We start from the raw sequence: 26,591 nt of genomic DNA on the forward strand, positions 1-26,591 counted from the left end.
CTTTGTTACTGTGGTCCCAGCTCTCTGTAGGTCATTCACTTGGTCCCCCCCGTGTGGTTCTGGGATTTTTGCTCACCGTTCTTGTTATCATTTTGACGCCACGGGGTGAGATCTTGCATGGAGCCCCAGATCGAAGGAGATTATCAGTGGTCTTGTATGTCTTCCATTTTCTAATAATTGCTTCCACAGTTGATTTCTTTACACCAAGCATTTTACCTATTGCAGATTCAGTCTTCCCAGCCTGGTGCAGGTCTACAATTTTGTCTCTGGTGTCCTTCGACAGCTCTTTGGTCTTTGCCAAAGAGCTGTTGAAATTTGGAGTGTGACTGACTGAGTTTGTGGACAGGTGTCTTTTATACCGATAATGAGTTAAAACAGGTGCCATTAACCCTTTAAGGTCTGGGCCTATTTTGTCTGATTTTGCATGCCTTTGAAGTTGCCTTTATATTTCAAAGAAAGAATTGTTTACGATGGCCTGGTTTGGTCCCTTTTTTTGTGACACCTTGAACTTCATGTCCAAATTGTTGTTTCCTTCACTGATCAATTATAAATCATCATTTTGGGCCCAAAAAGACCAAAAATTCCAAAATCGTTTTGTCAAAATTTTTAATATTGATGTCCAATTGACAACCAAACATGCGTAACGAACCGTTTTGAAACTTTGTAATATTTATTCAACATGTTAGGATGAACATTCAACCAAAAAAATTTAGAATAAATAGTCTTATATTTGACAATTCAACATAAACAACAGGTATAGCCATAGGCGTTTTTTGCCTTTATACATGCTCCAGTCAAAACAGGTTATATACAGCAGACCTAACAGTGAAGAACAGTGAAAAAATATATACCATCTAACACAAAAAGTGTTTAGAGGCCATCTCTTTATGAGTTTAGGTATTGCGGCCAATCGCCTGATGAAAACTATGTACACACAATCAAGCTTCTTGAACACACATTTATATACACAAATTGAGAAGATTGATGTGGGAAAAATATATATATATAACATTGGGGGGAAAAAAGCATTTTCAAAAATATTTACAATAAACAAGTTAAATTTTTTTCAGTCATGCCACTCCGAAAAGCAGTTTCGTCCTGGAATTAGACACGGCTACATCACACAGCTCACACTTCCATGGGGTGTCGGTCCTCTTTCCACCCTTCCATTTTCATTTCACTTTGCTTTCATTGTCACTATAAATGTACATGAAAATAAGTCAGTATTTATGAAAATAATAAAGTATAAAATAAAAATATATACAGCAATAAATAATAATGGAAATCTATATGTATGACAATAGAAAGAATACCATAGCTGAATATGTGCTACATCCCTAATCTTCATATAGAAAGAAGAACACCACAAATTATGAATTCCTGCCTGGGATACCCACAGTGCACGTACGACTTTGATCTGATATGCACATTTTATTATTATATACACAAACACACACTTATATTGCATCAAAATTAACTTTGTCTTGCAATATCAAAAGAAACTTTCAAAAGAAACGTTTTCAGCATGAAAAAAAAGAGTGAGTTGGTTTACCTCTGCTCGTCGATGGCGTCACCCACGTGTTCAAATCCGTCACTATCTTCACTCGAGGACTCTTCCGAAGAAGACGATGATGACGAATTTGGACCATCCTCTTCCTCAAGTTGATCAGAAGCACAATTGCTTGCGCTAAATTTAGTTTTCCGTTCATTGTCAAAGTCACACAAAGTCGCTGCTCGATCCAGCAGTATCCAACTGGCCGTCGCTCGCCACCTCGCTGCTTCAGAACACTCCTCCTCCCTCTCGTTCAGTTGAACCTTGCACCGCAGTTATATTTATAAAAATAAAAAAAAAAACGCATTTTGTGCTTCCACTGTGACTTCGAAAGGGTTCGTTTGATTTGTGTTTTTTTCATGGAGCTTCCGTTTTGAAAAAGGACTAGAAATGATGGAAATATAGACATAAACAAATGATCCATGCAGCGTTTTAATGTTTTTTTGAGAGGACAATAAAACTATAAAACTTAAATGACAATATCTCACGTTCTAGTTGGTCGATTGACTTCAAATAATAACGAGAGTAAACCGCAACTTCCGCACTTTAAAACGAGACCAACCAACGGCATGTGGGTGACGTAATTAAAACGTGAGGGCGCTTCAAAGACGACGTGCGCTGAGGACGCGCCGGCGCGTCCTTCGACTCTCAAGGGTTAATACAGGTAACGAGTGGAGCCTCGTTAGACCTCGTTAGAAGAAGTTAAGAAGTTAGACCTCTTTCACAGCCAGAAATCTTGCTTATTTGTAGGTGACCAAATACTTATTTTCCACTCTAATTTGGAAATAAATTATTAAAAAATCAAACAATGTAATTTTCTGTTTTTTTTTTTTTTTTTACATTCTGTCTCTCATGGTTGAAGTTTACCCATGTTGACAATTACAGGCCTCTGTACTCTTTTCAAGTAATGAACTTGCACAATTGGTGGTTGACTAAATACTTATTTGCCCCACTGTACCTGTACAGTGCTGGCCAAAAGTATTGGCACCCATGCAATTCTGTCAGATAATGCTCAATTTCTCCCAGAAAATGATTACAATTTCAAATGCTTTGGTTTTAATATCTCCATTTATATTGCTTGCAATGAAAAAAAAACACAAAACAGGAACAAAATTAAATCATTATAATTTTACACAAAACTCCAAAAATGGGCCAGACAAAAGTATTGGCACCCTCAGTCTAATACTTTGTAGCACAACCTTAACACAAAATAACTGTGAACAACCGCTTCCGGTATCCATCAGTGTGTTTATTACAATGCTCTGCTGGAATTTTAGACGATTCTTCTTTGGCCAACTGCTCCAGGTCTCTGAGATTTGAGGGGTGCCTTCTCCCTACTGCCATTTTCAGATCTCTCCACAGGTGTTCTATGGGATTTAGGTCTGTAGTCATTGCTGCCCACTTTAGAAGTCTCCAGTGCTTTCTCTCAAACCATTTTCTAGTACTTTTTTAAGTGTGTTTTGGGTCATTGTCTTGCTGGAAGACCCATGACCTCTGAGGGAGACCCAGCTTTCTCACAATGCGCCCTACATTATGCTACAAAATTTGTTGGTAGTCTTCAGACGTCATAATGCCCTGCACATGGTCAAGCAGTTCAGTGCCAGAGGTAGCAAAGCAACCCCAAAACATCAAGGAACCTCCGCCATGTTTGACTGTGGGGACCGTGTTCTTTTCTATGAAGGCCTCATTTTTGCTTGTAAACTCTACGTTGATGCCTTTTCCCAAAAAGCTCTACTTTTGTCTGATCTGACCAGAGAACATTCTTCCAAAACGTTTTTGGCTTTCTCATCTTACGTTTTGGAAAACTCCAGCCTGGCTTTTTTATGTCTCTGGGTCAGAAGTTCAGTCTTCCTGGGTATCCTATCATAGAGTCCCTTTACATTCAGACGCCAACGGATAGTACGGGTTGACACTGTTGTACCCTCGGACTGCAGGACAGCTTGAACTTGTTTGGATGTTAGTCGAGGTTCTATGTCCACCATCCGCACAATCTTTCGTTGAAATCCCTCGTCAATTTTTCTTTTTTGAGGTTAGCCACAGTGCCATGGGCTTTACACTTATTGATGACACTGCACTCGGTAGACACAGGAATAATCAGATCTTTGGAGATGGACTTGTAGCCTTGAGATTACCCATGCTTCCTCACAATTTTGATTCTCAAGTCCTCAAACAGTTCTTCTCAAGTCCTCAAACAGTTCTTTGGTCTTCTTTCTTTTCTCCATTCTCAATGTGGTATACACAAGGACACAGGACAGAGGCTGAGTCAACTTTATTCCATTTTAACTGGCTGCAAGTGTGATTTAGTTATTGCCACCACCTGTTGTGTGCCACAGGTAAGTAACAGGTGCTGTTAATTTCACAGTTGAGAAGCATTACATAATTTTCAAAGGGTGCCAATACTTTTGTCCGCCCCATTTGTGGAGTTCTGTGTAAAATGATGATGATTTAATTTTTTTTCCCATTCTCTTTTGTGTTTTTTCATTGCAAGCAAAATAAACGAAGCTACACTATTACTACCAAAGCATTTGTAATTTCAATCATTTTCTGGGAGAAATTAAGCATTATCTGACAGAATTGCAGGGGTGCCAATACTTTTGGCCAGCACTGTATATTAAAGTTAGACTAATCTTCCATGAGCCTAATAAATGTGTTGTCCAATGACAAATATAGTAATGATTCCATTGTTTACAAGCTAAACACTAAAAAGAGTTTAATTTTCTTCAAGAAACTGGATGTGTTGTTCTTTAACAAAGGTCACTATTGGTTTGCTGTGTGTTGTTACAGGTGACAGCATCCAGGTGGCAAGTGGAGGCTCAGGGATGTGAGCAGGTCAGTAAACATGACCCTGCTGGCAGGTGATGGCTCTGACTACGACTACAGTGCCCTGAGCTGCACCTCTGATACCTCCTTCAACCACCCACTCCTTCAACCTCCACCCCTGCAGGAACGTGAAGCCCGCAAAGGAGCCTTCTACAAAAGGGCACAGCCGGCCCCTGAGCTTGCCTCCAGCCAAGACCCAGCATTTCTGTCTAATGCTCGCAAATTCCATGCCATTATTAATGTTGGCGGCATGCGCTACCAGCTGCCTTGGACCACTCTGGAGGACTTCCCATTGTCCCGCCTGGGCCAGCTGCACCTGTGCAGCACCTTTGATGAAATCATGGGCATTTGCGATGACTACGACGTCACGCACAATGAGTTCTTTTTTGACCGCAACCCATGCGCCTTCCGCACCATCTTGACCTTCCTGCGGGCAGGCAAGCTGCGCTCCCTCAGGGAGATGTGTGCCCTCTCATTCAGGGAGGAGATGCTTTACTGGGGTGTCCCAGAGGAAAGCCTGGAGTGGTGCTGCCGCCGGCGTCTGCTCCAACGTCTGGAGGAGTTTGAGGCCATGGAACGTGCCGCCGAGGAGGAGGCTCTTCTGCAGGATTTGTCTGATTCGGACAGCGGGGGGCATCCGGCAGAATCCCACTTGAGTCGTTTCATGACTAAGCTGAGGGATATGGTGGAAAGACCACATTCTGGGCTCCCCGGAAAGATCTTTGCTTGTCTTTCAGTGTTGTTTGTCACCATCACAGCTGTCAACCTCTCCATTAGCACCATGCCTGCCTTGAGGCAGGAAGAGGAGGCGGTGAGTTGTCTCCAAACATTTAGCTTTGTGAGGGCATTTATGACATATTTAGAAATATACAAACCCCAATTCCAATGGAGTTGGAATAAAAACAAGCAACAATTATTTTCAAATCTTTTTCAATATATGTTCAAACAAATACTCTGCAAAGATCAGGTAGGGTTCTATTTTCAAAAAGAGTAAAAATCAGCTCGTGCGTATGCTGCAATTGAACTCTGTTTTTAATTAAGCTCGCCACTTGTGGGTTGGAATTTGGCAGAGGTCTTTATGCCACAATAGGCGTACCAAGTCCGTAGCCTTGCTGACACAACCAATACATTTACATTTTGGTGGACGAAAGCTGCTCTTGTTTTTAACACCACCAGAGTAGTGGTCTCAGAAACTGTTCACGCTTCAAGTCAATTCCAATTTCTTTGCTCATATGCGACACTAATGATTGTTTTTTTTCATAGAGTGTGAACAATCCAATTATGATTATCTCGTATTTGACTAATTCATATGTGCATAAAACAATAGGCTGTCTATCAGACACTTTTTGCAGTATGGACGCACACCCATATGAATATGACCCAAACGTCATCACCAAGTGAAACGCACCACAACTGTTTGACAAAACAACAGATGCGAATTAGCAAGGGCTGACAAAGGCGCAAAAAATACCCTTACCTTCTTACCATATGTGAAGCTATCAAGTTAAGGAAAGTTGGCTCCGGCAGCATACAATCCTGACCTCCCAAAGGGGCTGTATTTTTTTCCATAAACACATCGTCACGTGTCGCAGTGTGCATGCGTGTCACTTTGCAGTCGCGTTCCTTTCATACAGAAAGTTGAACATGTTTTTTCAGTATAAACGTCTAAACAAAATTATTGGAATTAACAAAAAAATCCAAACTGGGTCTTACCTCCTGCGATGTGAACCTGGTCTAAGTTTCAGTTCAAGGACGAATGCACCTCAAAGGCAATTTTAGTGAGCCTCTGATTGAGGTTCAGGCAGACATATCAGTGAACGCTGCAGAGATATTTGGTGTCTTTTATTCTTAAACTTGTGGAAAACCTGAATCGAACAGAATGAATCATTGTGCAACGTAATTATTACAACACATTGTCAACCTATCAACACTTACAGGTGATTTTCATAATGCCAGGTTGCCCACCTCACATTGCCGGAATTGTGTACGCCCCAACTCACCGAATCACGTTTCCTTTTGATTTACCTCTTTCTCCTCGGTTACCAGGCTCCCACATGGTGTCCGCGGGTAAATATAATTAGATTACGATAGCACCACTATGTTCACAGCTAGCATAGGCATTTAATAATTTATTTTTTGTTGTCGTTTGTTCTTTTCCTCTAATGTCTGCTTCCTTTCTTTCTGGTCCTCCTATACTCCTCTTGTTCACTGTTTTCTCCTGATAAATAAAACATAATGAACAACCACAATGGGAGTAAATTGAACTCCCATTTGACACATTAAAACTGTTCAGACCATTAGGACACTCCCAATTCCCATTCTCCGTGTCTAAGCAGCGGAACATGACAGTGAAAATTAGGGCTGTCAAACGATTAAAATTTTTAATCGAGTTAATTACAGCTTAAAAATTAATTAATCGTAATTAATCGCAATTCAAACCATCTATAAAATATGCCGTATTTTTCTGTAAATTATTGTTGGAATGGAAAGATAAGACACAAGATGGATATTGACATTCAACATACGGTACATAAGTACTGTATTTGTTTATTATAACAATAAATCAACAAGATGGCATTAACATTATTAACATTCTGTTAAAGCGATCCATGGATAGAAAGACTTAAATAAATGTTAGTACAAGTTATAGAAATGTTATATTAAAACCCCTCTTCATGTTTTCGTTTTAATAAAATTTGTAAAAATTTCAATCAAAAAATAAACTAGTAGCCCACCATTGTTGATGTCAATAATTACACAATGCTCATGGGTGCTTAGGCCCATAAAATCAGTTGCACCCAAGCGCCAGCAGAGGGCGACAAAACTCCAAAAAACACAAGTAACAAGTTGGCATTGCACTGTGCTGATATTTTAATCTGTTTGAGTGGGGCATCTGCGTTAATTGCGTCAAATATTTTGACGTGAATAATTTTAAAAATTAATTACCGCCCGTTAACACGATAATTTTGACAGCCCTAGTGAAAATATATATTAGAATACATTATTGTTATATCTTTTTTTATTATATTTTTGAAATCACTTCGCTCAGTATGTAGACGATAAGAGCATAAGAAGAAGCCCTCTTATTGATTAGAAATGGGTCAGTGTTTTATGCAACCCCAAAAGTGTGAAACACGTTTTAAAAATTTACTAGCATGTGTGCCAAAACCTGATCCGACATTGTTTATTATTACATCAAAAAAGTAACATTTGAAAACGGGTGGTAGACTTTTATTTCAAGTCTACATTGGTTTGTAATGATAACGTTCTCTATGAAAAACATTTCTTATTTGCATTTGTTAGGAATCACTGTCATTGCAAGGTAAAGCAAGGCAAATTTAGTTGTATATTTATTATCTATATGGCGGAAAACACAAACAAGGCTGAAATAGTAGTTTCTGCTCTTGCACTCTTCTTTAAAGTAAACTGCTGTATTTTATAAACTGCTGTATTTTAAGCCAGAAGAACTGTTGTGTTTGATAGAACAATATGTCTAAATGCTGCCATAGCACATTCATGGTGTATTAAGCCCCCGAACTATTTTTACAGACATCACGCAACCGCTTTTGTTTCAGCCCAGCCATAAAACAAAGGTAATTAATTTATATCCATTATTCAAAATGTCTGTCATTTTTTAGCTTAGAATCATTAATTAATGGCTAATATTTCGTTTAAAAAAAACGACTTTAAAAAATTATTCACTCACGTATATATATATGTATATGTATATATATATATATATGTATATGTATGTATATATATATATATATATATATATATATATATATATATATATATATATATATATATATATATATAGGTAGGTAGCAGGCATAGTCTACAGGAACATCTGTGGCGAGTACAGACTAGAGACCACGGAGTCAAGGTGGGCGACACCTCCGAAGGTGGTCGAGAACAACCGAACCAAGATCCTGTGGGACTTCCAGATCCAGACAGACAAACTGGTCATGGCCAACCAGCCTGACATAGTGGTGGTGGATAAACATCAGAAGACAGCAGTAGTGATAGATGGAGCAATCCCGAGCGATAGCAACATCAGGAAAAAAGAACACGAAAAGCTGGAGAAATAACAAGGGCTGATGAGTTGGAGAAAATGTGGGGAGTAAAGGCAAGAGTGGTGCCAGTTGTGATCGGGACACTAGGGGCAGTAACCTCCAAGCTGGGTGCATGGCTCCAACAGATACCAGGAACAACGTCCGACGTCTCCATTCAGAAGAGCGCAATCCTAGGGACAGCTAAGATCCTGTGCAGGACCCTCAAGCTCCCAGGCCTCTGGCAGAGGACCCGAGCTTGAAAGGAGAGACCATACGACCAGACGACGATTTTTTAAAAAACATATATGTATACAGTATATATTTATACTGTATATATGTTGGCATATATATGTTCCGCCATACATATACTGTATATATGTATGGCAGCAGAAAACACTCAGGGGACTTGAAGTTCCGCTCTGAGACCCCCAATTTGGCCAAATTCAAAATTATCCTATTTGCATTTGTGATACATCATTGGAAAGCTTAAAATTTCAATTTTCTGGGGGAAGAAAAATTTTGAACGGGAGGGCATTTATTTATTTAAAAACAGCAAAACCCTAACTGGAGGTGAGAGCATGACAAAGCATAATTAAAAATGCCATGATTTTAACAAGATATTATCTTACCTGTTTTCGATCCAAAAACTCCATGTAGCCTGTATCACCAAGTGTGATGACACAGCTGTGAATGGCCACAGCCGGATTTTGGGGGGATTTTAGGGGTGAAATATGGTCATATAGCAAGGGTCGCGATGCAGAAATCACAGACATCGAGATGTGGTCGAGATATTCTTTTTCATGTATTTACCCTTTAAACATTTTTTTTTGGCAATTTTTCTTTGTTTAGATCGATTATTTATCTAAAATGTTGGTGGAAATGCGACGGTAACAAAAAAAAAAAAAAAAACAATTAAGCGATAGTTTTGACGTGGATATCTGTGACCTTTTTACAGACACCATTTTTTTTTTTCATTTTGACGTAATTTGTTTAAAAGTTTAAAATATGAAAGTGAATAATATTTTAAAGTTGTTGTTTTTTTAAACTAAATGTTAGACATCAATTAATGATTCTAAGCTAAAAATGACAGACATTTTGAAAAATGAATATAATTACTGAGCTTTTTATGGCTGGGTTAAAACAAAAGCGCGACGTCTGTACACGGGGGGTTCCCGGGTAAAACGGGCAAATAAAAAATAGTTCGGAGGCTTAAAGTGCATGTGACACGAAAAAGCATGTTTATTTCATAATACACGCGGTATTTTATGCTCCTGAATGATATGGACCGCTTGGATGTGTGTGGAAGCGATCGCTATATTTATTTAGTTTTTTGAATCCCGCGCCATGAAAATGAGTGACTTCCGGCTTCGGTCTTGCATTGAGGAGGAGGGCGCTGTGACGTGTACAGGTGAAGGCGTCCTCTTCACTAAACAGCCGTACTGTTGTGTATGAGGACTAAGGATTCAGCTGATTTTGCGGATTAATACGTTTATTTTTCGCATCACGCCAGCCAAACGGCTGCAGAAAAATCTTGCTTCATGAGGGAGAGGCGTGTGCGCCTTTTTGGAGTTTCAAAAGGTTCCCATTCACCGTGGATATTGGCCAAAACAAGCCCTACTACTGTGGGACCATTGGACTTTTGAGGAAGTGAGTAAACATCTTGTTTTGTATTATGTCAAATACGAATACAGCGATTACAAAGTAAACACTACAAAAAATTTTTAAATAAAGGACTACTTACGTTTGATCATTGATAGGCATATAAAAAGCTCTCCTCATGCAAATTGGCTGCACGTTAGCTGCACAACAACCGCAGCCGCCCTCCTCCGGGGAACGAGCTGTAAATTGCTCTCCGCCGGGCGGTTTGCCGATCCGCGAGGACAATCGACAACCCAGTCGTCATGTAAAATAATCCGGGCCAGTTATGTGTGATTTTCCGCTTTGAAGACTTTGAAACATCACTCGGTTCGGGTTAGCATGTCGACTAGCTGTCACGCCTCTTGGTTTGTTTACATTCTCCGAAGCCGGGGAAGGGAAATGACATATGTCTGATTTAGGTGTCATTAAATATCGTTCGGGAGGTGCGACAGTAAAGGTGAAGTCGACAGTTTTGACCATTATGGAGTAATTTTGCCATGTCGTCCTGAATAAGTGCATTTTTATTATTTCATATTCCATTTAGCACAAGACTGTTATTTGTCATGACCATGTCGTTTATTTAGCAATTGGGGAAAATACTTGGATAAAAAGAATATCCTGTAAAAATATTGAAGTAAAGTGACAGAAACAATGACATTTTGGACCTCTCTTCGTCGCGTTTTCCTCGTTTTGAATAGTTCCCCCTCGATGGGCTGACTGGTCCTTCTCATGCCATTTATTTAGCTGTTGGGGAAAAATACTTGGATAAAAAGAATATCCTGTAAAAATATTGGAGTAGAGAGACTGAAACAATGACATTTTGCGGCTCTCTTCGTCGCGTTTTCCTCGTTCTGAATAATTCCCCCTCAATGGACTAAATAGTAAAACCGATGAGCCCAGTCCACCCGCTGACGTCATCCACCTGTTGGGGACGCTAGAGCCCTATAATGGTAGGCGTGGCTAACCGGTAGATTAAAAGACTAATTTCTCGTCATTTGCGCTTTGCTAAATTGTTGTATATAGTCGAATCGTCTCAAAATATGATTCTAATTCACATAATAATGCTATTTAAGACTTTTTTTTCTCCTGTCGTATGCTCTTTAATGTGCCATGAAACTGCTATGGCAGCATTCTATCAAACACAACATTTCTTCTGGCTTAAAATACAGCAGTTTATTTTAAAGAGGGTGCAAGAGCCGCTTTTTCAGCCTTGTCTGTGTTTCCTGCCAAATATATGTATATATATATATATATATATATCATATTATTTATTTATCTATTATTTATCTATTTGCTACACAAGGCAATTCAAAGTGATTTACATCACATGAAGACCCTCAAAGAGATAAAATGATCTGAAAATCTGAAAAATCTGGAAGTTTATGGGTACACCTGACACTGCACCATGATAGCTTTGACAATACAGTGTCTCCACCTGGTGGTCATTAAGCAACTGTTGTGGCTTTTATCTTGGAACAGGGCACATGTTCCCAGATGTGCTATAATGTTTTCATCGTGGAGACGGTGTGTGTGGCCTGGTTCTCCCTGGAGTTCTCCCTGCGTTTCATCCAGGATCGATCCAAGCTGACTTTTCTGAGGCAACCCCTCAACCTTATCGACGTGCTTGCCATCCTGCCCTACTACATCACGCTGTTGGTGGACACCACCTCCAAGGGCGAGAGGCGCCCGGGGTCGGGCGGTAGCTACCTGGACAAGGTGGGCTTGGTGCTGCGTGTGCTACGAGCTTTGCGAATCTTATATGTAATGCGGCTGGCTCGCCACTCACTGGGCCTGCAGACTCTGGGCTTGACTGCACGTCGTTGCACCCGTGAGTTTGGCCTGCTCTTGCTCTTTTTGTGCGTGGCCATCGCTCTGTACTCTCCACTGCTCTATCTGATTGAGAACGAGATGGCTACTACGCAGGAGTTCACCAGCATCCCTGCCACCTATTGGTGGGCGGTCATCACCATGACAACCGTGGGCTACGGTGACATGGTGCCCCGTAGCATCCCAGGTCAGGTGGTAGCCCTAAGCAGCATCCTGAGCGGCATCCTCCTCATGGCTTTCCCTGTTACCTCCATCTTCCACACCTTCTCTCGCTCCTACATGGAACTCAAGCAGGAGCAGCAAAGGATCTTGCAGAGGAGGACACACTTCATGCTGAGGGGTCACATGCCCGGCCTAGGGAGCAATCTCTCCCTGGAAAGCGACATGCTGTTCCCCATTGGGCCGTCTGACAACCGTGACTTGGATGACTAAAATCGTTGCTTACAACACATTGAAAAATGGACAGGAGGTCTTCCCAGAGATGTAGCCTATCTATGTAGCATAGAACATGAAGACAAAAAAAAATAAGAAATATTCTATGCCTGTATGAAATGTAATTTAATTATCAATGAAGGAACTCATGAATGAGGCCTGCCACCTATATGTGATAACATAATGTAATACTCAAAGGACACCAATCTGATGACACATATTATAAAATTCCCTTAATTACTGTACACTGTAACAGCCCACCAATATGACACAAAATAACTATTGTGCCTCTAATACCTGAGGATTTGTATGCAATTTTTCACTACTTATGGATATTTTGAAGATTACCCTTATCTTTATTGCTGTCATTGTTATACAGTACATCGCTTTTTGAGTCTGTGTGGTTAGAATGGATTTTGAACTTTTTCTGCATCGTCCTTGTGCAACCATTTAAGTTACATTCATGGGAACATTGGTCATTGAGAGGAATGTTCTTGCCAAAGTGCTTTGGTACAGATCTGGACAAAGATGCAAATTGTGTTTTGGGACAACTTTTCGCCTTTCCCCCATATTTTTAATTTAGAATTATATTGACAATATTCAGACACTGAAGACAGCGCAAGATTTGTGTACTTTTGTAGAAGGTGCACAATTAGATCAGCAATTGTCCAATTAAAAGAATATAATTAACAGGCTGGGCATGTGATTAGCACTTCTACCTTACTGCTAGACACCTTTCACCATTTCTGGGCCTGTTTGTATGCAATTTTCATGTTCTCCCAATATGTGTGTGAGTTTTCTGTGGGTACGCCACCGAAAAGTAACTGCAAAGGTTACCTTGCATACATCAAAAACATGCATGTTAATCGAAGATTGCCGGTAGAATGTAAATGTGACTGCTTGTCTGGTTTGTTTCCTTTTGATTGTCTGGAAAGCAGTGGAGGATGTACAGTACCTACCTTCTCACCCAGATTCAGCTCACCTTTAAAAGCCATACAGTAAATTAATTGTTTGATAGTTGCATTACAAGATGATGGTAACTGTTTAATTGAGATATTTTTTGTAAAATAAAAATTAAAAAAAACATTGCAAAATAGCATCTTTATCAACAGGACTTCACTTTGTAGATTGACTGGAAGAAATAAGAACTATGGTTTTATTGCTAAATACCGTACTGTCATTTATTCTAAGAAGAGATATGTTTAAATTTTTATATTTTGTTGCTTCAGCTCCTGCATGCACTTTACCTAAGTGAACGGATATATTTATTTTCTATGCTGCTAACCCTCATTAGGGTCAAAATGGGATACCTGAAAAACAACTTTAAGTTTTCAAATAACATAACATGGAGGGGTTTGAAACGTAAGTACCTTCAGAAAACCCATGCAATCACAAGAGGTATATGTAAACAGCAGACAGGAAGGCCAGATATTCAGAGTTGTGTGTTGAAGTGTTCAGTTAAATGAAGCACAAGTTGGCCTCCATCCTAGGGCATAGGTTTGGTCTCAACATTGGTAGGGACGATATTACCGTAATGCACATAATGTAAACAATGATTCCAATAAGGGACGGCTAGCTTGACTTTGTTGTTCCTTGACCGCAGTAGTTTTGCAGTTTAGCAAGTTTAATTTTATGCTAACTCTGATGCAGGTCAGACATTTAGTAGCAAAATTAGTGGTGTTTCCCCCACTGCCACAACATTGACCTCTTTTTACATGACTTAAAAATTAGTGGTATTTCCCCCACTGCCACAACATTGACCTCTTTTTAAATGACTTACAGTGGCTGCTGCAGGCCAAAATAACCCAAAAAACTTCTAATATCCTTCCTCTCTGAATGGGGTGGAGAAGACGGCATGTTGTCGACATGATGTGTGAGTATGTGTATGTGTCTGTGGTGAAACGGAGGGCTTCAAGTCGTCAACCAGCCAAACGTTCCTTTATTGAACTGCCACATTCAGCGAGTGAAAAGGCATAAATGTAAGTCTGAACATAATGAAAATAATTCACTTAATAATGGGAGGGTCTATTCTATCATTACAGCATATGGTTTAACAATTTAAATTACCCATATAACTGAACTCTTTATATAATGCAAATAAGGTTGCTTAAAAGTTGTTGGGGACAATATGAGCACCCTGAAAAGTTGGTACTATATCCCTACTGTCCCTATGCAAACCTACGCCCTTGCCTCATTCGCCCTGTATTCAAGGAGCCTTACGACTGGGTCTGAATGGGGACCTGAACAACTCGTACTGTAAATCAGGGTTGTCCAAACCGGTCCTCAAGGGCCACTGTGCGTCCTGGTTTTTATTCCTACCAATCGAGTACATTTAACCAATGAAGTTTCTGCTACAACAAGCAGCACCTGACTGCAATTAACTGATTACACTTGGAAAACACCAGATTGGTGAAAAGGTCTCGTCTTGTTTTGTTGGGATAAAATCCAGCACCAACTGCGGCTCTTTGCGGAATAGTTTGAAGACCCCTGCTGTAAATCACATTTAATAAAGAAATAAATATTTTTTTTTTTTTTTTTTTAAAGAAAAAAAAAAAGCTTTTGGTGTTCGTACTGCCAATTAACAGCAGATGGCAGCATTGTTCATGATTGTACTATTGAAGCGTACAGCACTGTCCTCTGAAGAACAAAACCAATAAAATGACAATTTAGTGGATTTTTACGTTTATTTTATTTTTTTTAATTCAAATTATTAATTAATAAGGATGTAATACAGTTTCAACTAGTAATAGAACACATTTTAAACTTCTATTATCACATGCGTGTAAAATACTCAATAATGAAAAATATTCCAAATAAACAGCATTTCTTTTCTTTACCATAATTTACCATCCCAGGTCCTGGTCCGGGGATCTATCTCCATCCTCTCTGAAGGCTGTCATTAAACACAACCAGGGGTTAAATTATGTATGAGAGGCTCCACCAATCAGTGTTCAGTACTTCGCTAAAACCACGCCTCTTTCCCCAGCTCTGACACATCCCGGTGTTTTGGACGGAACTGGCTCTTCCTGGGCTGACACTGACGCTTTTTCACAAAACACTTTTTGACTGGAACGTATTTTTGTTTTGTTTTTACTGGGTGGAAATGTTCGCGCCAATTTGGAGCTTCCCTGCGCTATGACTTCAGCCCACCGGCTCCCCCTCGTCGACTTTCAATCGTGGCACGGAGAGTGGCTGTTGTTCTTCCCTCTTTTCAACCCTTGTTCCAAAAAAAAAGCCCAATTTGAGGAGCGAGGACGTTTTGGGCCTCTGTCTCTCTCATCTCCCTGCGCGTGCGTTCATGTTTTGATTTGAGAAGTGATCGGAACCAGAAGAGACCACCACATACCTCCACGAGTGGGTTGGGTGAGTAAACTTGCTCGTGTTCGAACCTGCTTCAGTACACTACAGATTATCACTGCGTCAAATAAAATGGACACAACTAGCAGCATTTTATTTCCCATTTAACAAATATACGGACTAGACTGTATCAAACGTAATGCGTTACCACATGGATCCTCACCATCCCTACAGGGGGGTCCTCCGTTTACCTACATACGACGTTTCGATGTTACGTAACATTTACGTCAACACGCGACACTCGATAGGACGATCAATTACCGCCAGATTTCTATTTTTCCCTTGTCACAGTTGTTTTAATAATTTATGGCCTAGGAATGTGTATTATTCAGATGTCACGCTATTTATGACTTTACGATCAGTTCATAGTGTAGTGACACACAAGACAAATACCTTCCGACTTTTACGCACAAATTTCGGGTAACGTTCCGATGCAGGAACGGGACTCCCAATTAAAGCCGACGACCACCTGTATTTATGCTATTTGGGGACTTTGATTTGGAAGCCAAGTGGACTTTTGAGTACAGTACTTCCGTAGTCCTTTGCAAAGAATAAGCATATGCTGGTTTCTGTATCAGACCAGAATCAAAACACAGAAAATAATTCCATCAAAGTTCTGTTGGATTTATTTGTGTTTTGGTATTGGTCTTGGTGGTACAGAACCCACCATGTGGTGGATTTCTTAGTAGGGTTGAAACCACACACGCTTAACTTGAGAAAGTCAAGTAGATAATAGTGTGATGATGTGCCCTAAAGAAAAACTGAGTACATAATTAACAACCTTAGTATTGAGCTAAAGATCAAGCACAGTGGAAAATCTCTGTTGTTTTAATATTGTTTTTCAGAAAAATGTACCTTTAAAATTATGCAAATCTCGGCAAGATTAAAAAATAATAACCTTGCACATCTTTGTCATTTTGTGATTTCGTTTTTTAAGATTTATTAGAAAAGGAGGATAAACTGGGGGATGACTATATTCATGTCCGATGATATGAAGTAAGCATACTAACATTAAAGCAGCAGTTTCACTGTATAATATTGTAGTGTTATTTTTAATTTACATGTTTTCCTGTATAGGGAGACCAAAAAAATCCCAAATTCGAAAAAAATCAAGGCAAACTGTTTTACTGGAAAATAGAATTTTTCTCCCTGAAAGGTATCAGTATTGTAATTTACTTTTAGAGGTGCAACAATACATTTATTAATTGTCTTGAGAGTCTTTGTTTGACTTAATGTTAAAATTCCCAGAATTTCAGCCTTTCAAAATTAATTTGTTTAAAAGAATGTACTTAGTTTTTCTCTAATTGTCGTGCCTTTATTCAAAAACAGTGCATTATTGACAAACACTCATTCACTGGTTTGGCCTGTATGCCAGAAAGCAACTATCATTGTCCATTTTCTGATATGTAACGGATGTAATGCCTTTGTTCAAAAACTGTGCATTATTGACAAACAAACACTCATTCACTGGTTTGGCCTGTATGTCAGAAAACAACTATCGTTGCCCATTTTCTGATATGTAACAGACCAAACCAGTTAACATATCATAATCCATTTCTGTTTGTTGCACTGATAATTTGTTAACTAATGTCTTTTTTTTTTTTTTTTTTTTTTTTTTTTTTAGCAAAGGCATGGAAATATTTTAGAAATAATAATACTAATCCAGTTCATCGATCAATTGCAAAAATAATTGACAGATGAATCATTATTAAAATAATTGTCACTGTATTTAATATTGCTGCTTCATTGTGTGGCATGGATGTCATATTATTTATCAAAGGACATCAACTTTATGTCAGAATTATAGTACTGTATTGTCCATTCTGGTTCTCTGACATATTGGCAAACGTATTTTCCCATTCAAACTAAAATCTTTAGGGGAGCAACTCGGTTTTCTTTTCTGACAGTTTCATGCCTATAAATTTGGGAGAGGCTGCCTTATATCATCAGTTGTCATGCAGCCAGGATTAGTCCCTTCCATGGAGCGTGACTCCAAGGGCAAAGTGTCGCCTTTAATGTGGCGCTAATGGAAACATCGAGAGTTGCCCAGACGTTGGCGTAATCGTGGACCCTGTAATTTGTCAAAGGACGGCCGCGTCCTCAACAAGCCAACCTGGTTTAGCGACTTGGGAACGGCACATGCATTTGGAAGCTTTCTGAAGTTGACCCGCCCTGAAACTCTGGCTTGTTTTTCTCCCGGTAATCCTCTTGGAATATGAAAGGCTTTTTTTTCTCCTCCTTTTTCTCAGTGACACATATCACAGGAGCATCAATATATTTTCAATCAACATGGGACATGCTCCCATCAGCGTTTCAGTTGCGCATTAGACTAATCCTCTGCAGATTATCTTAGTAGTTATTTTTTGTATTTTCTGACAGAATTACACATTTTTTGTAGCAGGCAAACACATCCTAAAATGTTGGATTGAGTGTTTCTCTGTGTACTGCGAGATGCTTCATTGTACTTTTTGGTTTTTCCTAATGCGCCTTGGAATCCAATGAATGCCATTCAGTGAAAAGCCTCAAAATGGAGATCGGTGGGAAGGAGCTCTCAGGGTTGGAATTCCTGCTAATTGGCAGCATGGCTTTGGACTGGAGGCTTTTGTTCTTCCTTATAGTGGCTCGGCCTGCCTGTCAGGCTGATACACTGGGGCTGGCTGGCATCAATGTGCCACTTGTTTCCACAGCCATCCGGACCCTGCGGCTTCAGGACGAGTCACTTCCACTTTCAAAATTGTTTTTGTGCACCTACTCAGGGAAGGGATGTGGAAACAGTAGTATTCAGTGGCAGTACCAGAGACTTGTTCTCATGCTGTACGATGTCATATCACACAACATTGCCGACTGTCTTCATGTAACAAAGTTATCATCCACACTTGAATTCTCTTTAGAGAACTTCTGTGCTGCTCCTTTGGTTCCAGCAACTGGAGTTGTTCAAATGGTCTCAGCCATTGACACTTATACTATTTGAGAGAGACGTCCAAAATGTATTTTTTTTTTCATATTATGGTTGCCAAAAGTATGGAAGTATGGATACTAAAATGTTGTATCCGGATTAGGGCTGGGCGATATGGCCTTAAACATGTATCACGATAAATTGAGCAGATTTATCTCGATAACGATAAATGACGATACATTTGCCCAAGCGTACTGTTATATAATTTGAAAATCTGAATCAATGCATGAAATACAGATTAACTGTTTCTTGTTGATTTATTTATCAGCATTCAATTTCATATACTGTATTTAACAATTGTACATGCAGTCTAAACATTAAGTTTATAAAAATGTATTGTAAGCAATAAGAATTCAAGTATGTACACTATCAAAATCAATATGCCTGTGCAAACATGTCATTGTAACACAAATGACTTGCAGCTTGAACAGTACACTTCAAAAAGACAACTTATTGTTAATGGCTGCTGTGACATAATTATTAAATACAAGTGTTTACATTATGGTTTCAGGGTCCCCCCCAGTGCATTTTTTAATAAATGCACGCACAAATGAACCCCCAAACAAACAGAGAGACACACACATTAAAGCTATATTGATCTTCTTCAAATGAAACGCTTAAGGTTTTATGATAGCAATAATGACACAGAAATAAGCACATACAGAAAAATAGCTAGGGCCATTTCTCGGTCATTATAAGTTTCGCCGTTGGATTGTACTTTATGCTGAATGATTTACCATCACAAAAGCTATCAGAGGAATCACACACAGACAGATACAAAATAACGCCACATAGTAATTGCTAGATGCAGTCCGTGCCCAATCCACTCATTAAGTTCAGCCGTTTCGACAAAGTTAGAGCCGCTATCAGACTCCATCACGTTCATTTGTAGCGTTAGCCGCTAGCTAGCGTTAGCCTGGCTACCAGTAGAAAGCACTGAAAGCACCATCTCCGGAAATCGTGAGAACAAGGGAGGACAGCGGGTGAAAGCCCGTCTGGATGCCACCAAGAGTCTACTAAATGTCGGTTGAAAGTTTGGTGAACCTCCCTTAAGCCACACTCCATCACGTTTTGCTTGTAGCGTTAGCTGCTAGCGTTAGCTTACCGGGATTTTGTTTGATTGGCTTCTTGATGATCACGTGACTCCCTACGTAAGCCCATTGACTGCTTTCTTAAAGGGGAATGAACATAGACGAACAACACAGAATCAAAGCGGGATGAAAAGACTATATTTTCTTGTTTTATTAATTTACCGAATTTACCGACATGGTCAAAATTACATCGGTCATCGTTAAGAATTTCGGTGACGGTAAATTTTCGGTTTACCGCCCTGCCCTAATCCGGATACGATATTTGATTGGAAAAGTATCGATACTCGGCTTCGCAATGTGTATCGCTCATAAGTGATTGGTCACTTAGTTTATTGTCATGTTGTGTTACACACCGCCGTTTGCGGCATTGATTTTATGTTCGTTCACATCTTGTTTTATTTTGGTGGGTTCCCTTTTGTTGCTCTGTGTTTACCTTTGTCAGTCTTGTCTTGCCTTCCCCTCAGTCACCTGAGTGCCCACACCAGTGTATCGTTAGCCCTAGGCTTTATATTCCCATCTCGTTCATTGTCTTGTGCCAGTGTGTCTTTCTTGTTGCTGCAGGAAGCTAATACACCGTCTTCAGTAAGTTTGTTGTTGTCATGTTTTTGTCCCAAGTCTTAATTGCCGAAGATCTTAAGTTGTTACTTTGATTTCTTTTGTGCTGTGAACCTGGCCTGTGTTATATGTCCAGCCGTGTGCCCCGCCACCCCCCCCCCCCCCCCCCCGCCCCCGACATGTTGTTTCTTCACTGAGACCAAAAACAGTTGTCAGATCAAGGGTTCAACCCCGAGTCATGCCTGGAGTTCTCATTTGTTTTTTTTGGTACAATCTATAACACTTTTATTTTATACATCTCTATTTTAGATATACTTTCATGGAATACATCATTTGTTACGATTGGTTTAATATTATTTATTAAATTACAAATGTGAAAAATGAGAAAGTGATCGAGCTCACATAAAAGTGTTCATCTGTGCATTTTGGAGGGCTCTGAGCCAGTCAGTCCCCCCTTGAGTGCCACATTTTGGGTTAAAAATCTAGGCTAACATTTGACAACCTGAGAACGTGAATATCATCCAATCCTCCGGGTCATTTTGCCCGAAAATGGTGAACTTTGGGCGTCCACGAGAGGAACACAAATTGCCTGGAGCATCCATGCTGGAGGTTCTTGTGGTTCTCGAAAATGTTCACATTCTTTTATTCCACACATTCATTCACAGTTTATCTGCACATTGCAGCTCAGTAAATGACAGCCCACCTCAGAATGCCACATTTTGGTAAAAAAAATAAAATAAAAACAAAGTTATGCTTTGCTTACAAGGGGATTTCACCCTGATCCTCCGTGTGCGTAGATATACTGGTTCTTCTAAAAAAATTAGCATATTATGATAAAGTTCATTATTTTCTGTAATGTACTGATAAACATTAGACTTTCATATATTTTAGATTCATGACACACAACTGAAGTAGTTAAAGCCTTTTATTGTTTTAATATTGATGATTTTGGCAAAAAATTCAAGAAAAACCGAAAATCCCAATCTAAAAAAATTAGCATATCATGAAAAGGTACTCTAAAGAAGCTACTAACCTAATCGTCTGAATCGACAAATTAATTCAAAACCCCTGCGAAAACATCCTGAGGCTTTTAAAAACTCCCAGCCTGGTTCATTACTCAAAACCGCAATCATGGACAAGACTGCCAACCTGACTGTTGTCCAGAAGGCCATGATTGACACCCTCAAGCAAGAGGCTAAGACACAGAAAGAAATTTCTGAGCGAATAGGCTGTTCCCAGAGTGCTGTATCAAGGCACCTCAGTGGGAGTCTGTGGGAAAGAAAAAGTGGTAGGAAAAGCTGCACAACCAGAAGAGGTGACCGCACCCTGAGAAAGATTGTGGAGAAGGGCCGATTCCAGACCTTGGGGGACCTGCAGAAACAGTGGACTGAGTCTGGAGTAGAAACATCTAGAGCCACCGTGCAAAGGCGTTTGCTGGAAATGGGCTACAGGTGCCGCATTCCCCAGGTCAAGCCACTTTTGAACCTGAAACAGCGGCAGAAGTGCCTGACCTGGGCTACAGAGAAGCAGCACTGGACTGTTGCTCAGTGGTGCAAAATACTTTTTTCAGATGAAAGCAAATTTTGGATGTCATTCGGAAATCAAGGTGCCAGAGTTTGGAGGAAGACTGGGGAGAAGGAAATGCCAATATGCCTGAAGTCCAGTGTCAAGTAACCACAGTCAGTGATGGTCTGGGGTGCCATGTCAGCTGCTGGTGTTGATCTACTGTGTTTTATCAAGGGCAGGGTCAATAGATCTAGCTATAAGGAGATTCTGGAGCACTTCATGCTTCCATCTGCTAAAAAGCTTTATGGAGATGAAGATTTCATTTTTTAGCACGACCTGGCACCTGCTCACAGTACCAAAACCCCTGGTAAATGGTTTACTGACCATGGCATTACTGTGCTAAATTAGCCTGCCAACTCTCCTGACCTGAACCCCATAGAGAATTTGTGGGATATTGTGAAGAGGAAGTTGAGAGACACCACACCGAAAACTGTGGATGATCTTAATGCTGCTATCGAAGCATCCTGTGCCTCCATAACACTTCAGCAGTGCCACAGGCTGATTGATGATCCATGCCACGCCACATTGAAACAGTCATTTCTGCAAAAGGATTCCCGACCAAGTATTGAGTACATAGCTGTTAAGGGTGTCAACAATAATCGATGCGGCGATGCATCCCGAAGCGGGGCATGGACAATTCGATTCGATGCGGGCAACAAGCCGAATCGATTCAGCGCATTTTAAAATATATAAGTACGTTCAAAAATCTTTCCGGCACAATTCCAGTGATGCAACGGATTTGGTTTCCCCATTTGTATTATTATTCTCATGTTTAATTTTTTTACACACCGCATAACTCTGGTCAAGTTTCCCACCAACTTCGTAGAAACCAAAATGTCTCCAGATGTCTGCTTTCAATGTGTTAGGTGGATCAATAATCTTTCTCGCTCCCACTTTCTCCGCTTCAGCCATTGTTATGTTATGTCCTATCTCTCTGCTCTCTCGATTAGAGCTTAGTTCGGGCCTAAAAAATCCAGCCCGACCCGACCCGGCCCCCGTGTATTAAAGGCCGAGAGCCCGAAATTTTATGTTTTATTTGTAGGCTCGAGCCCGAAACCCCCCCCCCCGAAAATGTATGTTTCATTTGTAGGCCCGAGCCCGTTTTATTTGTGAGGACTCAGCAGGAGAAGCAAATGCGGGGATGCAATGCGTGGTTGCGTTTTGTGTAATCACAACTGGGACGGTGCCGATGTGCATAATGATAAATTAAAACCTGTCTTTTGTAACAAATTCTCCCAGATAAACAAGACTGTAAGATGCATATTCAATAAACATTTATATTGTTTATATTTGTGTGTCTGTTCTATCAGGTGGATAGTTCATGCGTCATTTCCTCGGCAAAATGCAATAGACATTTATTTCAATTTATTCGAGTTGGCAGAAAAAACGCGTTTTCTTAATGTTTAAATAGTCTTGTGGTGACCCTTTGTTGGACATAATTCACCCACCGTACTTGTCTGTTTGGCCGAGCGCGTTACCGGCTGCGTCACAGTCACGTGACAGACATTATAAAGAGCTGCGCGCGTTCCGGCTCAAGAGGGAGTGTACGAGAGTTCAGAGCGAGCAATAAAGACTCATAGCAAAGCATCCCGCTTCACTGGTGACCCCGACTGCCTCGCTGAAGTCTCAGAGGCATTTTGAACACTTTCGGCAATGGCGGCTATTAGCTTTTTCGAGCTACCGAAGTTCGACGAGTCTTCTGCGGCCGCGTGGTTCGCTAACGCGGAGGAGCTGTTCGTCCTCCGTGGTGTTTCAGACGACACCATGCGCTTCTACCACGTGGTGGCCGCGCTCGGGTACTCGACGGCGGTTAGAGCACAGCGCTTCGTGGTCTATCCGCCGAAGGTGGGCAAGTACACGGGGCTCAAGGCGCACCTCCTCAGACTTTATGAACCGTCGTACAAATCGACTTCAGAGGCGCCCAAGGTGCCCGCCTCGCGAACCTTGCTGTCCGTGGTACCCGCCATAGATGGCGGCACTTCCGCCCCGGTTCCTCGCAGCCGTACTGCTGTCCCGGTACCCACGCCACCGCCGCGCGCTTCTGCTCTGGCTCTTCCCGACGCCGAAGTTGCTGTCTCGCCTCCGGCCCCGCTCTCGCTCGCCTCGGCTCCGTCGCCGCTCTCCGTCGACGCCGCTGCGCCCGTCCCTGGCTTTCCCGGCTACGGCGCCGTTGCGCCCGCCTGCGGCCTACTCGACGACGGTGCGCCCGCCTGCGGCCTACTCGATGACGGTGCGCCCGTCCCTGGCTTTCCCGGCTGCGCCGCCCTTGCGCCGGCCTGCGGCCTACTCAACGACGGTGCACCCGCCTGCGGCCTACTCGACGACGCCCCGTCCGCCTGCGGCCTACTCGACGACGCCCCGTCCGCCTGCGGCCTTCTCGACGACGCCCCGTCCGCCTGCGGCCTTCTCGACGGCGTCCCGTCCGGCCCTGGTCCCCTCGACGGCGTCCCGTCCGGCCCTGGTTTTCTCGGCGACACTTCGCCTCACGACGTCATTGCTGCGCCTGTTTCTGGTCTTCCTAACGACGCCGCTCCAGCACCTGCGCCTCTGGAAGTCTCCGAGGTCGCCCCTCTACTGGCGCCACTGGACGCCGCCGCCTCTGACCTCACTCCAACGCCTCCGGGAGTCTCCGAGGTCAGTCATCAGCCTACGCCGCTGGCCATCGCCGCTAGCCTTGCTGCTGTGCCGGCGCCTCCGGTAGTCTCCGAGGTTGCATATCGGCCAGCGCCAGCGAACGCCGCCCCCGACGTCTCTCCTCGTCCTCCGCCTTTGGACAACGATGTCGTCGCTCCGGTTTTGGCGTTTCCCCCGCTCCTGCTACGACCGGTCGGCCTGGTTCGTCTCGCCTGTCGCCCTTGTCCACGACCGGGCGACTCCGACCGCCGCGCCGGTCGCCGTCGTCTCCGGCCTCGAACGGCCGATTCCGACCGCCGCGCCCGTCGCCCTCGTCTGCAGCCTCGACTGGGTGGTGCTGCTCGTTGCAAGTCTCGACCGCTGCTCAGCGACGCGTGCCGCCTCTCTCGGCGTCCGCTTCTCCGGCCTCGCCTGCGCGGTGCTGCACGGCGCGCTCCTCGTCCTGGGCGTCCTCCAGACCGTTCTGCTCGGACGTCCCGCATCTGGCGTTCTGGACGGCCGCCTGATCGTCGCGTTCCGTCGCCCGCCGCCTGGCATCCTGGGCGTCCTCCAGACTGTTCTGCTTGGGCGTCCCGCATCTGGCATCCTGGACGGCCGCCTGACTGTCCGTTCGGTCGTTCTCCACTGACGCCCCGGCCGCGCAACCCTTCCGTTCTGTACTGTTGATTCGGGTTGCGCCTGGCGTCCTGTGTGGGTGAATTCTGGGGGGACCTGTGTGGTGACCCTTTGTTGGACATAATTCACCCACCGTACTTGTCTGTTTGGCCGAGCGCGTTACCGGCTGCGTCACAGTCACGTGACAGACATTATAAAGAGCTGCGCGCGTTCCGGCTCAAGAGGGAGTGTACGAGAGTTCAGAGCGAGCAATAAAGACTCATAGCAAAGCATCCCGCTTCAGTCTACATATTTTTATGATAATTATAAATGCATTTACACAACGAAATAACGGTTTGCTAAATATGTGTGGGATATTGTGCTCACTATACATGCCTCTCTGACAAGGAGAGGAACAGCAGCATATTCAAAAATAAACGAAAATACTTTTAATAACATTCTTTCTTTTAATGACTCGCATCAGAACACACAAAAGAACAACCTGCCTTAAGGACCACTGAAACAAAATAGATAATGACGTTTTAAGGAACACCACGAACTCCATGATGTCCTGCTTAGCACGAAGAGGTGCAGCCCTTGAAACAAATGATAATAACGATGTTTGACTAATATCTTTTAGGCCAGTACAGTTTTTAAAATGCCTGCTCAGCATCAATGTGGCAGTCTTTCTGCTCTCGTACGAGAGCAAAGCGTCACATTTGTTGCATTCGGCAAGGCCGACAGTTTTCTGTAACATCTTCCACTATCATTTTAAATCCTTTCCACACACCACTCGTGGATTCTTGCCTTTTCAATCCCACCGTCTTTAGTTTGCTTTTCACCTCTTGCGGCTCTATATCGAAATTCAAAAAGGAAATACCAGGATGCAGCGTTGCAGACTCGCGGAGAGCGCCAAGAGCGGGTGGGGAAGATTAAAATGAGGGCGGGGCCACGGCTTTCATGTGCGCAAACAATGCACTGGCTCATGTTTGTGATTACCAAAGCGCCTTCTCTCTGTTTTATCCAATTTATTTATTTTATAACAAGCATTCCTTAGTTTAACATCCATTCGTCGTTTGATATACAAATATATATTTATTTTTTTTAAAAAAAGGTTAGCGAGAGAGCAGTCCGGCCCGACCCGACCCGAACGTAAATGATTGACATTTTGGGCCCGACCCGGCCCGAAATTCGGTCGGGTCTGGTCGGGTTGGGTTCGGGCTCAAGATCTAGGCTGTACTGTAGAGGGAGCTACTTTACATTCAAATATCAATCCATTCCCTGGATTGATATTGCGATAAAGATGCTGCTGCACTACAATATTTTCTTTGTCGTTTTCTTTAATATTTACTTGAATATTTTTATTGATGGGTCGTTGTGACTAAAATACAGTGACTGTTATTACTGATTTTGCACATGAGTTCAGATGTCGCACTGTGTGAAAGGATGCTACTGGGTGTAAAAAAAAGAGAAAGCCCTGGTCTCATTCAAAGCACAAATTAAATGCTGTGATC

General features: G+C 42.1%; 2 protein-coding genes across 6 annotated transcripts in view; both read left to right on the plus strand.

The window, feature by feature from the left end:
* The window catches only part of kcng1 (potassium voltage-gated channel, subfamily G, member 1), a 34,020-nt gene extending 20,112 nt beyond the window's left edge, over positions 1–13,908 (plus strand). For both annotated transcript variants that reach the window (XM_057830587.1, XM_057830586.1), the window contains exons 2-3: positions 4,337–5,183; positions 11,545–13,908. In XM_057830587.1, coding sequence (XP_057686570.1) covers positions 4,392–5,183; positions 11,545–12,324 — 1,572 coding nt within the window. In that variant the 5' untranslated portion in view covers positions 4,337–4,391 and the 3' untranslated portion in view covers positions 12,325–13,908. The remainder of the gene's footprint in view (positions 1–4,336; positions 5,184–11,544) is intronic.
* A 1,381-nt stretch (positions 13,909–15,289) lies between these two features.
* The window catches only part of src (v-src avian sarcoma (Schmidt-Ruppin A-2) viral oncogene homolog), a 56,093-nt gene continuing 44,791 nt past the window's right edge, over positions 15,290–26,591 (plus strand). For 2 of the 4 annotated variants that reach the window (XM_057823288.1, XM_057823302.1), the window contains exon 1: positions 15,290–15,687. The gene's annotated coding sequence lies outside the window, so the exon portion shown is untranslated. The remainder of the gene's footprint in view (positions 15,688–26,591) is intronic. The other 2 variants (XM_057823296.1, XM_057823311.1) reach the window with 1 other exon arrangement.

Source organism: Corythoichthys intestinalis, chromosome 2 (assembly GCF_030265065.1).
Source record: "Corythoichthys intestinalis isolate RoL2023-P3 chromosome 2, ASM3026506v1, whole genome shotgun sequence".
NCBI classification, from domain to species: Eukaryota; Metazoa; Chordata; class Actinopteri; order Syngnathiformes; family Syngnathidae; genus Corythoichthys; species Corythoichthys intestinalis.